This window comes from Opisthocomus hoazin, chromosome 12 (genome assembly GCF_030867145.1).
Source record: "Opisthocomus hoazin isolate bOpiHoa1 chromosome 12, bOpiHoa1.hap1, whole genome shotgun sequence".
NCBI classification, from domain to species: domain Eukaryota; kingdom Metazoa; phylum Chordata; class Aves; order Opisthocomiformes; family Opisthocomidae; genus Opisthocomus; species Opisthocomus hoazin.
In genome coordinates this window covers 24,124,363-24,139,494 of record NC_134425.1, presented here as the reverse complement: position 1 = coordinate 24,139,494, position 15,132 = coordinate 24,124,363, and the positions used below count along the sequence as shown (strand labels likewise).

General features: G+C 55.3%; 1 protein-coding gene across 1 annotated transcript in view; it reads left to right on the top strand.

The window, feature by feature from the left end:
- Window positions 1–15,132, top strand: part of LOC142362810 (uncharacterized) — a 31,188-nt gene that overhangs the window by 9,651 nt on the left and 6,405 nt on the right. Inside the window, exons 8-19 of the mRNA XM_075433431.1 lie at window positions 656–765; window positions 2,824–3,010; window positions 3,926–4,135; window positions 5,010–5,147; window positions 6,313–6,490; window positions 7,016–7,146; window positions 7,871–8,004; window positions 9,007–9,143; window positions 9,997–10,124; window positions 10,241–10,432; window positions 10,825–10,974; window positions 11,854–12,078. Of these exons, the coding sequence (XP_075289546.1) occupies window positions 656–765; window positions 2,824–3,010; window positions 3,926–4,135; window positions 5,010–5,147; window positions 6,313–6,490; window positions 7,016–7,146; window positions 7,871–8,004; window positions 9,007–9,143; window positions 9,997–10,124; window positions 10,241–10,432; window positions 10,825–10,974; window positions 11,854–12,078 (1,920 nt within the window). The remainder of the gene's footprint in view (window positions 1–655; window positions 766–2,823; window positions 3,011–3,925; window positions 4,136–5,009; window positions 5,148–6,312; window positions 6,491–7,015; window positions 7,147–7,870; window positions 8,005–9,006; window positions 9,144–9,996; window positions 10,125–10,240; window positions 10,433–10,824; window positions 10,975–11,853; window positions 12,079–15,132) is intronic.

Below are 15,132 nucleotides of genomic sequence, written 5' to 3'. Positions count from 1 at the left end.
TTTAAGCCAGCAGTTTTTCACCCGTTTCTTTAAAATGCCAGCTCCCCGTCACCTTGCAGTTGCGGTCACGGTAATGTCATAACTGCGCTTCTGCCAGGCTGGTTCGGGACGTTGCACACCGAGTTTGAAAATACGGTCAAAGGGTTGCTGGTAGAAATAGATGTGCTGTGGTCTAGAGGTTACAGTCGCCCGAGGGACAGTGCCAGAGTGCTGTCCGTCAGCCGGTGGGGATGGAGGGGTGTTGCTCTCCGGGAGGCGAGGGATCTCTGCTTGCCTTCTCCTTTCTGCGCGAGGCCGGAGCTCTCGGTGCCTGGCCGGGGTCTGGGGAGAGCTGCGTGCCCCTGCGCGCTCTCTCGCAGCTGCACTGTTTGCCATCCCAGGTCTGCCGGCATGTGTCTGGGCCGTCAGTCCTGATCCCTGCACTGCCTTAGGGAGCTGATCGGAAGCGTAGCAATGCTGCAGGCTGATCGCTTGCTGCCTGTGCTGGCCCAGCTTCTTCCTGAGCTGGGCAACTCCACACCATCCTCTTGTCCTTCCCCCCGCAACCCGCACAGCTCAGCTCTGGATTCCTCAGTATTGCACCGGATTTGTGCTGGTGATGTCAGTTAGCTTCTCCGAAACTCACCTCTTCTTTCTTATTCCTCTTGTGAGCTAGATCCTGGTCTTGGAGTCTGTGCCTGACACCAGCCTCTTGGATTACCTGCCCGAAATCCTGGATGGGCTCTTCCAGATCCTGGGAGACAACAGGAAGGAGATACGGAAAATGTGAGTGTGCAGGCTGGCAGGGCAGGAGGCCTGTGTCTCGCTCGCTGTCTCTCCGTCCCCCTCTTGGTTTGTTTGCAGCCCTTCTGTGTAACTGCGTCAGAACCCCGTGTGCGTGGTGGGAGACGGAGCAATCTGGCTGGCTTGATGGGTGGATCAGTGTCCTTGGCAAGAGCCTCCCTTCCCTGGCTTGTTGTGGCTGGAGTGGCTGTGGAGGACACTGCGGTCTGTGCTGGGGGACAAAATATTTTGGCTCGGTTGAGCTGTTGCCTTCCCAGCCCTTGCACCCAGTGTCGGAGCCGCAGAGGCTCGTGTGTGCTCCCAGGGTGGGGTAGGAGCTCTGTGAACAAGCTTGCAGCGTGCGAGCCTTGCTCAGCAAGGTAGAGCACCAAGCCAGCGTCTCCTGGGTGGAGGAGAGGAGCAAGCATTGCGAGCTTGCTCCTCAGATCCATTGCTGGTCTCAAGACAGAGGCTTTCTGAAGCCCAGGGGGGGCTGGGTGTTCTCAGGAAGGTAAGAGGGTCTTGGCTTCTGGCTCTGGGGCAGAGTAACTGGACCCATTTTGTAGGGCACAAGTAGGCGGTGAGACTGGCCTGGGTCTGTCCCGCTGCCAGGCCCTGCTGGATCCTCGCTGCTGCTTTGTTTCCCAGCGTCCACACGTCAAGGAACAAGTGCTGAAAGCTTTGGGTATCAGCTGCCCTCCACCTCCCTCCTCCCTGCTCCCCATCCCCCCTCAGTCTCAGCAGAGCCTCGGTGGCTGTGAGGGCAGTTGGGGGAAGGTGCAGGGGGCTCTGGGTGGTCGTCGCCTCCGTCCTCGTGGCTCGGCGCAGTCTCTGCCTCGGAGCAGGGTGAGCTCGTCAGCTTCGTCCTTCCCGGCCCTGCCCGTGCGTGGAGGCATGCCTGCCGTGCCACCAGCATCCTTTCCGTGTGTGCGTGTAGGAGCCTGGTCTCCATAACTTCTCCGTCTGAGGCGACTGAGCGCTGACCGGCTGCTCTGCCTCTCTGGTCCACATTAAGCACTGTTGGTATTCTAAATGATCAGATCAAACTAACTCATTCTGACATCGAGGGACCCGAACATCAGGTCTGATGAAGGTGAGCTCGAAAGGGTGTCACCATCCGTACATCTAACCTTGCTGGAGCCCATCAGCAGAGACTCCCAGCACCAGTCAGGCACACACATTTCTTTTGGCCAGGGGAGAAAAATGTTGTTTCTGCTGCTGGAGCCGTTGCTTTGCGACCGGGGAATACCTGCGGCGCAGCGGGGAGCTGAATCTTCTCCTCGACATTTGCAGTATATTGATGAAAAATGAGGGAAACTTCCTTCCCCGGAGCGCTAATCGCTGCTGCCTTGGCGCTCGTCAGGGATCAATGGGCCGTTTAATTGCAAGCCTCCGCCTGGAACTGTTGGATGCGTCTTTCCGTATTGCCTGGCGTGTGCGGGGATGCCCCGAGACGGGCTCCGTGGGTGCCCCTGCGCGGTGCTGGGCTCTGCCGGGGTCAGGGCACGGCAAGCTGCGGGCTCCATCCCTGCTGTGCCTCGTGGCGCTGAGAGAAAGCGTCGCCGCTTGCTCGTACCGACCTGCAGCTGCAGGGAATCGTTAGGGGAAATATTCAGGATAAACATCTGGTAGAGCTGCAAGATTTCTCACTTTGTCCCTCTGGATGGGGACAGCATGGTGGGTGCTGTCAGGAAGGCACTGGTGGGTCTGGACTGGGTCACTGGGTCTGTCCCTTTGCACCTCGGTCTCCCCATTTTGCCCAGTTTGTCTGTCTCTTCCTTTCCCGCAGCACCTTGTGCCTTCGCGCAAGGCCCGCTCGCCTCTGTCCTCTCCCACGTCTCCTTGCAGCCAGCTGCCTGCACCGCCGCTGTCCCAGCATCGTCCCGGGGCAGCCCCAAGCGTTGGCCTGCTCCGTTCTGGTTTCAGAGCTGCTGGGTCAGACCATCGCTGAGCTCGCACCACCAGTGCCCTCCCAGGGGCCGCATCCTGCCGAGGAGCTGCTCATGCAGGCTTCTCTGCCTCCCAGTGCGGGTCCGTGATCAGAGTTCTGTTATTTTCCAGGTTCAGCCCTCCAGCACCGAAATTCTTCACCAAACCCCAAGCGCCGAAGGAGGAGGGAGCCCAGTCGGAGCACTCAGCGTCTGCAGAGGGCAGCTCCAGCGACAGGGGTGCGGAGGAGCCAGCCAAAGCCCTGGGAGCGGCGGGGGATCCTGCCCGAGAGCCAGCAGATGACTCCTTGGAGGCACAGGTAGATTGTTCTTGTGGACCTGCTGCTTGCGTTGCCTCCCCCAGCTTGCCAGGGAAAAGCCGTGCTGGTGCCGAGCGCCCGTTTTGCTGCTGTGCTGTCACGTGCCCCGAGAGCGGGCTGGACACGGGGCTTCTGGGGAGGGAGAAGTGGGAGAGTTTTGCTGGGAGAAGCCCACTCAGGTCCTCCTGACCTATGTTGGGTGGTGGATTTTTTCACGTGTTCTTTTACAATGTAAAATGAGGCTTTTATCTGCTTGGTGATGCGAAGGCTTTCAGTTTCCTGTGTCGAGCCGTGCCAAGCACCGAGCTTCACATCCCACCTTCTCAGCCCCAGCTGGAGCCACCCATTGCCACGTCTCTGCCTTCACCAAGACCCCGTACTGCAGTGACAGCCACAGAGCTGTCTTGTATAAAACAAGACTTTGCCAAACTGCGGTCTCTTCCTCCTCGCTTTTCTGTGGTGCCCAGCGGCGGGACAAGGGGCAATGGGCACAAACTGAAGCCTAGGAGGTTCCAGCTGAACACGAGGAAGAACTTCTTCACTCTGAGGGTGACGGAGCCCTGGCCCAGGCTGCCCAGGGAGGCTGTGGAGTCTCCTTCTCTGGAGATATTCAAGACCCGCCTGGACGCAGTCCTGTGCAGCCCCTGCTGTAGGTGATCCTGCTTTGGCAGGGGATTGGACTGGGTGACCCACAGAGGGCCCTGCCAACCCCGAACATTCTGTGATTCTGTGAAGATTTTTCCCATGGTTCCTCCACTGGAAAGCATAACGTATGCAGGATGAGATTAGAATGATTTTGCCTGTGTTTGAGGAAGAGGTCCCTCCAGCTACGTCTGCCCCTTGCTCCAAGCCATGGCTGCTCTTCTGCATCCATTTTGCTGCCTGACATCTTGATGTCTCCTCCCCTCCCTGCAGGTTTTCGACATCCTGCCGCTGTTCGGTGTGCTGCAGCCGGGCGAGAGCCAGCGGGTCGCCTTCACCTTCTTTGGCCACGCCAACATCGTCGCCCACGTCACGGCACTGTGCCAGGTAGAGGGAGGCCCGACCTACGAGATCGCGCTGAGCGGGGAGGCTTCGCTCATCCATTACCTCCTAGACATCACGGAGATCGACTGCGGGCTCCAGGTACCGCACGCTTCTCTTGGCAGAGGTCCTTGTCTTGAAACCAGCACCGACGGGTTGCTGCCCACCTAGGTCTGGGGCTCTCTCCCCTTCCCAGCTTCTTTGTTAGCTCTGTGGCTTGGAAGTACAAACTTTGAGTCAAACGTCCTGCATCCAAGGTGGTTTTTAATGGCCATCTCCAGCCCCTCCAGAGCGGGGAATTCCTCCTCTGCAAGGTACCTAAGGCTGCCTCCTGGGGCAGGCAGGGTCCCAGCGGTGATCTCCAGAGGGAAGTGCCCCGGGACATCCATCCGCTGATCTGCAGCTAACGCCTGAGGTCCGAGGAGATGCTCTCTTGTAACGCTCTTGATTAGTCCACAAAATAAACCAGGGAGGAAGTCACCTTGGGCTTCCAGTCGCTGTAGCTGGAAAGAATGTCCCAGCGTAATCCCCACTTTATTCATTTTTGGTTAAAGACCCCACAGATGCTTCCAGCTGTTGGCACAGACGTGTGGCACCATCTCCCTTTGGCTATCCCTGCAAGCTCTGCAAATCCTTGTGTGCAGGTGTCTTTTCTGCAATGTCTTGATGCCACCTCCTCTGTTTCAGCTAGCTGTGAAGTGACACCTTGAAGCGCGAAGGGCTTGTATCCGCTTTGGTTTCTTTAGAGCTGGTCTTGATGTGGTTGGTATTTCCCCTCTGCATGCTTCCAGAAGTATCTGTCCCTGTGTGGGGCTGAGAGGTACCCTGTGGGTTCCCAAGCCAAGTGCCCGGAGCTCCTCTGCCCCTGCTTCTCTCCTGCCTTGTGTTCGTTTGCTCTCATCCCAACGAAAGCAGGAGGATGTTCCTGGCCTCAGAGCTGTGTCTTCAGCTCCCCACTCCTCTGTCCTCCCTTCAGCTGTTTAAGGAAGTCACCGAAGCAGAGGTCACCCTGCAGAACAGCGGCAAGATGGGATTCACCTACGTGGTGCTCGACACCAGCGCGGCCGCTGCCGACGGCCCTCTGCCCGGCGTGCCCCTGGTCGTGCCCAGCACGGTGAGTACGGAGGTAGCACAAGGGATTAACCCTGGCCCGGCGTCCAGCTGCCCAGGAGAGTGTTATGGGGGAAAAGCAGAAGAAAACAGAAGAAAAAAACCCTAAAAGCAGCTGGGGGAGACAGGGCCGTAAGCAATTGCTGCTGGGGGGGAGAGAAGGCGAAGCAGGCGCGTGAAGCAGCTCCATGATCGGACGGGATTCGCAACTTGTCCCTGCCCGTAACAAACCCTGCCTGCCCCTTGCCAGCACTGCCCAGGGGAGACTTGAATCCTGTTTTGCTTGGGCATGAAGCTGCTTTGCCAGGAGTTGTAACAGCCCCTGCCCCGGTCCCTTGCCCCTCCAGCTTTGCAGCAGCGCTGTGGGCAGCGAGGGGGCCGGGGAGGAGCAGGGCTGGCACAGCAAGGAGCGGGGTTGGCAGCATCCCACCATCCCAGCTTCCCAGCCCTGCGTGGACGCCTTCGAGCTGAAGCAGCCTTCCGATCTTTGTCCCTGTTCGCAGTGGGAAGGGGAAGCCAAATGGCTTTCAGGTTTCTTTGTGCCCGTCTCCTCCAAGGGCTGAGGCGCTGATGCCCTCTCCCTGCGAGCTTCCGAAGACGCAGCTCGGCTTGGCCCCACGCAGAGGCTGCTGCGACGGCGTCCTCAGCGCTGGCAGCTTGGCCGGCGTTTGCAGAGCTGTGTGTGTGCAGGTGGCCGTGAGCCTGGGTGGGCTCCTCCAGCCTGGGTGTGACTGCACGGGCCGGAGGTGTTTGGGTAGGGTCAGGCCCTTTGACAGCAGCCTGGGAGCCACTGCTGTGCTGGGGCAGGAGCTGCTGGCCCTGCGGAGAGCGCGGGCACTCCACGCAGCTTCTGCAGCGGCTGGTGACAGAGCTTTTCTTTATTCCGGCTGGCTCTTGCTAGCAGAGGGTGAGCACCGTTAGCAGAAGAGCTTGCTCGTGCTGAGCAAAGGAGGGTCTGTGCTGTGGGACCGCACGTGTGATGAGGACATACCGCATCCTGGCGTAGGAGACTCGAGGTTTTGGATATGAGAAAACTAGAAAGTGATGTTGTCTGACGTTTTCTGATAGAGGAGAACCTGTCTGTTCTTCTCGGCACGTCTATCGTGTGAGCCGTCCTTCCAGCCAACCCTCCCTGATGCGTTCCCTCCCTGTTCTGCCGTGCTCTGCAGGGTTACATTGGACCTGGCAAGGAGCAAGTGCTGAAAGTCTGTTACCTGCCAGGAGTGCCTGGAGTCTTCTGCAGGTCTTTCCGGCTCCAAGTGGGTCATCTAGAGCCAGCAGAAATCACCCTGAAAGGAGAGGGCAGCTTTCCCAGGATCTGCTTGGACCTGCCTAGGAACATCAAAGGTGAGCAGTGCCAGTCTGCTCCCCAGGAACATCTTCTGGTTTCTCCCCCATGCCGTATGCCCACGGGGCAGCTCACAGCCACCTCCACCAAGCCTAGAGGTTTCAGGGCTGTTGGACCAACACTCAGCCCTCTGGTCGCTTCCTGAGTCTCTAGCAGATGAGCCCATGTGGGCTTTGTCCCAGGAACCATCCTGCAGAGCTTGCCATCGTATCTGTGCGAGCCCTGGAAAGATGATGGCTAGACAGAAACGCTCAGGAAAGCCGTAATACAGGCTGGCAGGGATTTTGGCAGCGTTGGATTTGCATCACATTGCACGGGGTGAGAGATGCTGCTGTGGATGGAGGAAGGTGGTGGGTGGGAGTGAATGTCAGGATTCAGAGAGGAAGAGCAGCATCCACTTGCCATACATGGCTGGAGGAGTGTGTTTCTGGGAGAGGGCATCACTGGGGGCATCGGGGCTTCCCAGCTTAAATGGGAATGGCACTGTGCCCACGCTTCTGTTTGTGGATGTTTTCTTCATCCAGGAAACAAAAAATATGAGAAGGCCCTCAAGGAGGTGAAAGAAAAGCTGGAAGACGACGGCCATAGAGCTGAAACAGTTGTTCTGTGGGAGGCTGTGGCCGCAGAGCCACCCACGGACGACTCGGGCACCGTGGTGAGGACAGACGCTGCCCCGTTCGGCACGTGCCACCCTCCCCCTGCGTCCTTTGGTCCCCTTGCGCCCTGCAGCAGGCTTCCCGGTGCCCTGCTGGCACTTCCGTCCTCCCTGGCCACGCCTGGCCATGGCCATGCATCAGCTCAGCGCTGCCCACTTCTGGCAGTTGTCCCTCTCGGAGATGCGTGAGCTTCCTGACTGCCCCGGGGAGAGATCCTGGAGACTGTGCTCAAAGGGTGGAATTTCTGGTGCTGGCGCTGGGGCTGCAGGTCATCGCTGGCGGGTTTGTTGCTCACAGCCCAGCCCTGCCAGGTTTGCAGAGCTGGCTGCGCCCTGGGACTGTGCTGTCAGCGCTTGTCTCCAGGAGGCACCAGCTGTGTGGTGGTTCCCTTTCCAAGAGAGCTTTGTCCAAGCTGCTTTGGCACTGGCTAGAGGCAGGCCAGTACTTGGAGCTGTGGGAGGTTCCTGGCTTTGTCTGTCTGTCTGTCTGACCAGCTGAGCTTTTGTGATAGTGACTGGGCAGGTGAAGATGCAGGAGTGCATTTCCCTTGAGAGAAGGTCCTGCCTAAGAGAGCAGGAGGTGTCACAGGCACTGAGCAGCGACCCAGGGGGACCCCATCACCCCTCTCAGCAAGAGCAGGATGGGATCCTCTTTCAGAGACAAGCCTGTGCCTCAGGAGGAACATTTGCCAACCAGCCACTGTCTTTCCCTTCCTTCCCTCAGCTGGACACTCGGCTGCAGATGCAGATGGAGCAGATGCTGATAGAGGAACACGGCCTGGAGCAGCAGAAAGCTCTGGCCTCCGGTCACCCAGAGGACACTGCCTTTGACCAGCGTGCTCGTCGGAGGCTTCTCAAGTTAGTGGGGACTCCCATAGCCTATCTCCAGGTGCCTCGAGGGTACCACCCAGCAGTGCTCCTGCGAGCTCCTTCTGTCTGCAGAGCTAGGAGTAGCTGGGGGCTGCAGAAAGGGCCTGAGCCTGCTGCCTGTCAGCAGCGGTGTGTCCTCACTTCCACAGAGCCACTCTCAGCTTTGGAGGTGCTCAGCTCCCCACAGGTGCTGGGTTCTGTTCTGAGCGGGGTCCAGCGCAGGCCGTCAAGCCCTGCCAGAGAGCACAGGCTCCATCCCTGCTGAGCAGCTCTGAACGAGGCAACTCAGAGCTAGCGTCTTTGTTCTAACGAACAGAGCACACTAAGCAACAAGAGCAGGTTGGCAAACCCTTGACAAACCCCAAACCAGGTGGCTTGGGTGCTGGTGGAACTGGAGGGCTTAGCTAGGTGACTTGGTCCTTCCTGTTGCTCCTTCATGATGGGGCGCGGGTGTGGTAGGCTCCAGTTCAGGAAGAAGATGCTCTACAAAACAGATGATTTATGTGCTTTCCTGAGTGGGATTGCTCTGGAAAAGGACCTTCCCGTGAACCTTGTAGGTGCCGATTACTGCGTTTACTGGTGCTGCTTTTAGGGACAGATCTGGTTGCAGAGCGGTGAAGAGTTCCTGCGCAGGCGTATCCCCGAAGCAATTTCAGGCTTGGGCTGTACGCCAGGCTTAGCAGTTTCATTGAGACCAGTGGAGGTCCAGTGGCCTTAGCTGCCATGGCTTTTTGTAGCAGAGGAGCTGTGACCAGTATCCATTTTAAAGTAATTTTATTTGAAGGTGCCATTGTTAGCTGACAAAACCTAGGACCTACGCTCCCAGTGACTTAGCAAAGTCTTACTACCAGGTGGTCAGGCCTTGGGTTTCATGGGCTTGGGTTGAGTTTCTACAGCAGTGAATAGAGAAATACCCACTTGATTTGCCTCTTCCATCCACTTGGAAATGTGCCCAGGCTGTGGTTAAAGGACTGTCCCTCCTCCTTTCAGAGCCGAGCTGCCCAAGTACATCCTGGACTTTGGCTACGTCATTCTTGGGAGCATCCAGACGCAGATCGTGAAGGTCACCAACACTGGGCAGTTCCCTGTGTCCTTCCACGCCAATACACGGGTCCTGCGTGGCACAGGTAACGGGTGCTGGAGAGACTTCCCGTGGGCTTGAAGGAGCCGTCTCTGGCAGATTAGCTTAAGCCACGGGACAAGGGGTGCTTTTTGAGTGCTTGTTCATCTAGCTTTGTGCTCCTTGGGCCCCTCTGCCTCGTACTTTAGACCCGGAGTTCTCCTGGTCAGCAGTACCCAGAGGCCTGTCCTGCCTGTGACTGGCCTACCACCTCATTGCAGGGGCTAGAGGGGCTGATCACCTTGGTCACTTCCCAGCATCTTCTGCTCTTGGCTACCGTGAGCATCAGCTGAGTTTCGTTGTGCTCCCCTTGGGCTTGTGTAGCAAAGGGACGGACCCGTTGTGGTTTGCAAGGGCTTTTTTCAGAGCTCATAATGTGATAGCACTTCTGTTCAGCCTTTGTTGAGAAAGCAGCCTGTGAGGCCCTCTGTTATATCAAAATAGGCTTCTGAAACAGGCCCTGAGGTGAGGGTGCAGTACCATCAAATGGTGACTTGCTGTGTCTGAAAGGTGGTCAGGTGTCTCCTTGAAGTTGTTTTCCAGGGAGCACCACAGCATGGGGGAACCTTAGTTGGAAATTCTCCTTTGGAGAGATCTGTGAATCCTTCCCTGGGATGCCTGATGAAGGAATTGCTGGAGCTCCTCGACAGATCAATTTCCTTTTTACCACGTGGGTGTTGGATTCTGGCCGTCGAAACCCTTTCGCCTTGCGCGCTGATAAGGGAGAAGGAGCGGCAGGCTTCTCCGTAGATGCAAAGGGGTCCTTCACAGAGCTGCCAGCTGGGAGACACGTATGGCCTTAACGCTGATTCACGTGGATTGTGTGTCTATCTCAGCTGCTTTATGTTCGTCTCCTCAAGGTTTCCGCGTGGAGCTGGACCGCGTGAAGCACCTGCCCTGCTGTGAGACCAAGACCTTTGAAGTGCACTTTGACCCACAGAGTGCCAACCTGCCGCTGGGAGAGGTGGATGTGCTCCTGCCCATCAAGGTAGCGCACGCTTCCTCACCTCCCTGTGCCCGCACCACCTTCCGGGGCAGGCAGCAGGTTGGGGACAGCAGCAGATGTCACTCAGGCTCTCATCTGGATGCTCTGTCCTTCCCTAGGTAGCCAGAGGCCCCACGTTTTGCGTCCGTGTCCATGCCAACGTGGCCGTGCCGTTCCTGTGCCTCTCCAGGGACAGTCTGGAGTTCTCCGCTGTCCAGTGTGGGCAGTGCCAGGAAGAAACCATCCAGCTCCACAATCGGCTCCAGATCCCTTGTAAATGGTTCATCACCATGAATGAGCCCATCAAGAAGGTAAAGCACAAGCAGTAGGTGACGTGTAACTTCTTGGTTGGGTTTTCTTTGCCTCTCTTGCCTTTTCTGCCCCTGTGGCTGCCTGAGCACTTGGGCTGCAGCTCGTTTGAGGAAGCTTTAGAGGGCACAGAGCAAGGCTGCTTCACCTGACCTGTTCACTAGCTGATGCTTCACTTCTCTGTCCCCTTCACCCATTCCTCCTCTTCTGAGGACAGTGCCTCCCTGTCTGCCTGCCCTGCCTACGTGTGTTCTCAGTTCTAGGCCAGTGGTGGCTGCAGCTGGCCTGGGCGTGGGTGCTCTCAGTGCTGTGGCCATAGCTCAGAGCACCGCAGGAATGGAGGGTCTGTCCTGGCAGACCAAGGAGACCTCACACAGCTGGGTTTTGTGCTCAGGTGGACAAGCATTTGCCAGCGAGCGTGCGTCGGGAGCTGCTCCGGGAGTTGAAGACCAAGCCCTGTGTCTTTGAGGCGCTGCCCTCGGCTGGAGCTCTCGGTCCAGGACAGCGATGCAACGTGCGAGTCAGGTTTTCACCCACGGAAGAGGTGAGATCGGCAGGTGTCACCCTCCGGAGGTCTGGTGGGACAGTGTGGTAATGAGAGCCCAGCGCAGGGAGGAGGAGATGAGGTCTGCCTCCACACAGAGCTTTCTGCAGACCCCGTACTCCCAGTGCCTCAGTTTCCCCTGCAGCACACCCTTCTGAGAGGGGCTTTGAAATCCCATGGGGGACAAACCGGCTACCAGACACCCTCCTGGGCAGAGCAGGATTGTCACCTGCAGCGGTGTGCTGCCAGCGGTCCCTGTGACTGGCCCAGCCTGCCTGCACGTTCCCATGCAGTCTGGGAGTCGGCTTAAATGATGGCGCATTCCCAAAGGCAGTTTGCAGGTGGCCGCTGGAAGCTGGCGGTGTGTAACAGTGTGGACACAAGTGCTTCCGTGCCTGGGAACAGTCCCAGGGATCTTCTAGTTGCTAGTGGAGATGTAACCGTCTTGTCTCTGGCTTCGAGCAGTGCCCAGCACTGAGCAGAGACGATGATCGTTGTTTCTAGCTAGCGAGAGGTCGTCTGCCTCTTTCACACAGCTGATGTTTGCCTGGTGCAGCAATGCTGGGACTCTGCCTGGGCAACATCACCCATAGGACCTTTCTGATGAGCATTGCGCTCCCTCATGACTAGGTGAAAACGTTGCATAGACCATTCTAGATCCATCTGATGCCCAAATATCCAGTTACGCTTCACGCCAGGATTCATCCCAGTTACTCAGAGCCAGCATGCAGATGCTGTCGCCCCAGCTATAAGTGAATAGTGGGTTTGCGTTCACCTTAGAGGTACTGAGAACACCCCTGACCTCGGGGCAAGGCTTGAATTTGAGGCCCTGTCACCTGGGGCTTCATGGAGGAGCTTTCTGTGCTTCTCTCTTTTCAGAGGTCCTACAGAAGCAAGCTGAGGATTAACATTCGCCAGAGCAGCCAGCACCTCCAGCTGCAGGTCTCGGGGCGTGGGCTGGAGCCACAGCTGGAGTTCACCCCCCCAGAGCTTGAGCTGGGACCAGTGCTGCCGCACAGCCGTGGGGCAGAGGGGACAGTGGTGGTGAAGAACCCATGCGAGTTCCCCATCGAGTCTGACCAACAGTACCTTCCTGAGGAGGAGGTGAGAGCAGAATATGATGAGCATTAATAAAACAACAACGGGATGCAACATTTTGTTAAGAGTCCTGTAGTTGTTGGCAACTGTCCGAAAAGTGTCGCACCATTTGTGTTCTCCGTCCCTTTTGACTCTCTGCAGTACTTGATGTACTTCTTCCACATCATGATGGACAGTAATTAGAGTCTTTTGTCCATTTCCTTGGGCCTCCTTTAACAGTCGCTTCAAGTCATTATGTCGTAGCAGCTTTTTCACCAATGTGATGTTCATTCCAATGGGGACAGGCAGTAAATCGTGAATCAGAGCATAGTTGGTCTGTAACAGTTGGTGAGACGTAACAGGAGTCAAATAACTGAAATCGCATCTAACAATGTTAGTGAAATTACAAACACAAAAATTGAAATGATGTTTTGGTTTTGGCTGCCACCGGCAACAAAAGCGCCACGCGGCCGCCCCTCCCCCGCCGGGGTGCGGAGGAGAATGGAAAGAAAACAGGCAGAAACCGGTGGGTCAGGATAAGGGCAGTTTAACAGAACAGCAAACAGAGGGAACAGCAACAACAACGATACAGATAAGGAGAAAACACGACAAAAAGACTGCAGAACAGACCCTCTCTCCCGGACAGGACCGGCGCCGCGCGCTCCCGAGCCGCGAGGGAGTTCCCGCTGCGCCGCACCCCCCACCGGAGCCCAGCGTGACGGCACATGGTATGGAATACCTGATATGGAATACCGGGCTCTGTTTGGCCAGGTGGGGTCAGCCCCCACCCCTCGGCTGTGCCCCTTCCTGGAGTCCGGTGAAAATTAACCCTGTCCTGGCCAAACCCAGGACAAATGATTTTTAATATCTGTGGCCATTTTAGCTATGAATATAAAATTACAAGGAGATCTCGTGCAAACCCATCCTTTCCCAATATAGACAAGCACAGTGCTGGGGGCATCGTCAGGATGGATCTCAAAATGACAAACGTTTTGTTCAGTGTCGAGACAAATGTCTTGCACTTTAAGGGTATTACTCTCACAAACAAAGCCTTGTTCTCGTGTGATACATGCATCAACGGCAACAGTTTGCCATTTGTCACTATCTGTTTTGGCGCACACTCTGCGCTCAGTAGGATAGAGCACTGTTCCATTGGGATTTAATCCTAATGCAATGATCGGGTGTATGGTCTGTACCGGGGCATTTTGTATCGTTAAGACAAAAGCAGTGGCCTTATTCTTAATGGGGTCATAGGTGACATTGACTAGGTGTCACCAGGATTGAAATTTTTTCTCAAAGTCAGTTGCATTATCCTAGATCACTTTTCGAATTTCAGTAGGTAAGGTGCCTTCTTCACCTTCCCTTATAATTGCAGCAGTCATTGATTGCATCCCAAGCTGGGCTTGGATACAGCTGAGTGCTAAAGAAATATTGCTTTGGGCTGCACCAAGTGCATTTGCAATCAGCCGATGGTCCTTTTCACTTGTTTCTTCCCACTGAGGTAATATGTTAGAAAAAAGCCATTGGTGATTTCTCAGGGTTAAAAGGGAAGACCGCAGGGGGTGTTCTAACCTATTCCAGTCACCAGTAGTTGTGATTAGTTTCTTAGCCAGTACTTCAGCATCTGTACTGTTGAAGACTCCCAAGCTTGTTCCTAAGATGCCAGTTACATCTCTCTTCAATCATTGTGAGGAGGTGAGGGTTCGTTCACGTAACCACGCATACCATCCCGCCTAGGATGTACCTCGGAAAGGTGAGCAAATTGGTTTGATGCCAGAGACATTAATTTGCATTGATAGTTTCACTTGCTTGAGAGAGTAGGTCGGGTTCAACAATATTTGTTGTTGACCGGTATTTTTGAAAAATGTCAGGATTTAGACTTGTGGGTGTCCGAATGGATTCATTCTCAAAATTTGGTTGGGGTGACACCATGGTTGGTACAGGCATAGCCGTAGTTGAAGTCTTTTCCTGGGATATGTCTAACCCAAATTGAAATGATAGTGCTTTGTCTCCTTTGTCAGTGCTGCCTAAACAGACAGCAGATACTGATTGAATTATAGTAAAACTGAACCAACAAACATCAGGTGCACAATGCTTCCTACCTATCGTGAGTTCAGTTTTTTGTTCAGGAAATTTCCTGATAGTAACTTGGGTTGAAGGAGGGAAATCTTTTCTACTGCTAGCATTAAAGGTTCGACAACCTATGTGGATTGTTGTCCCTTTATCGACCTTCCATCCATGCATCGAATGCTTCCATTCTGATTCATGTATTTGCAATTCTCTTTGTCACATATGACGACAGTTGCTAAACTCATTCATTCTGAGTAGAAGTACTGTTATAGCTAGAATGAGGGACAAAATCCCTTGGACGTACTCGAGGTGAGCGTAAGCCAACACGTCTGTCCACGTGCAGTTCATCCAGGGTTCCTGTGAACACAAAAGGGAAGAAAAAACACGCTCGGTCGACAAGACCGATGGGCTTACAAGGAAGGTGACATCCACCGGGTGCTGATCCAGTGTATCCTTCCTGAGCAATCTTTGGCTTCCCATGCATGGGGATTTGTGAGGAGTGGCTAGTACCATTGGCACTGCTCTGATTTGAGGCATTTTCATCAGCACACATTTTATCTATGTCTTGCATAGAAACCTGTAGAGTATTTCAGCACTTCAGCAATCTTTGGCACTGCGGCAGTTAGGGGTGTAGTATTGGCATTTACCTCTTTTTTCCAATTTTACTACCAGCCCGTCAATACCGGTAAGTGCCGCTATTGGCAATGAGTATTGCCGAACATTAGTGATTTGAGAGGGGGTCATGGTGTGGAGGTTTCTGGCAGACTCAGTGCCACAATGCCTGACCCCTTTTCATGTCCTGCAAAGCTCCACACAGTTCCATCAGGGAGCTTCCACACGCGCCTGTGCAGCAAATCAAATCCTAAAAGATCAGTGTGTACAGCACCCACTAACACTTCTTTCCTGGTCATTCTCTGTTCTCCTGGTAACCAGAGGGTAATTTTTGCAGTGGGGCATGTTTTTATCACACCATCAATCCCCATAAATTTGACTTTGTCTTGGGTGGGTTTT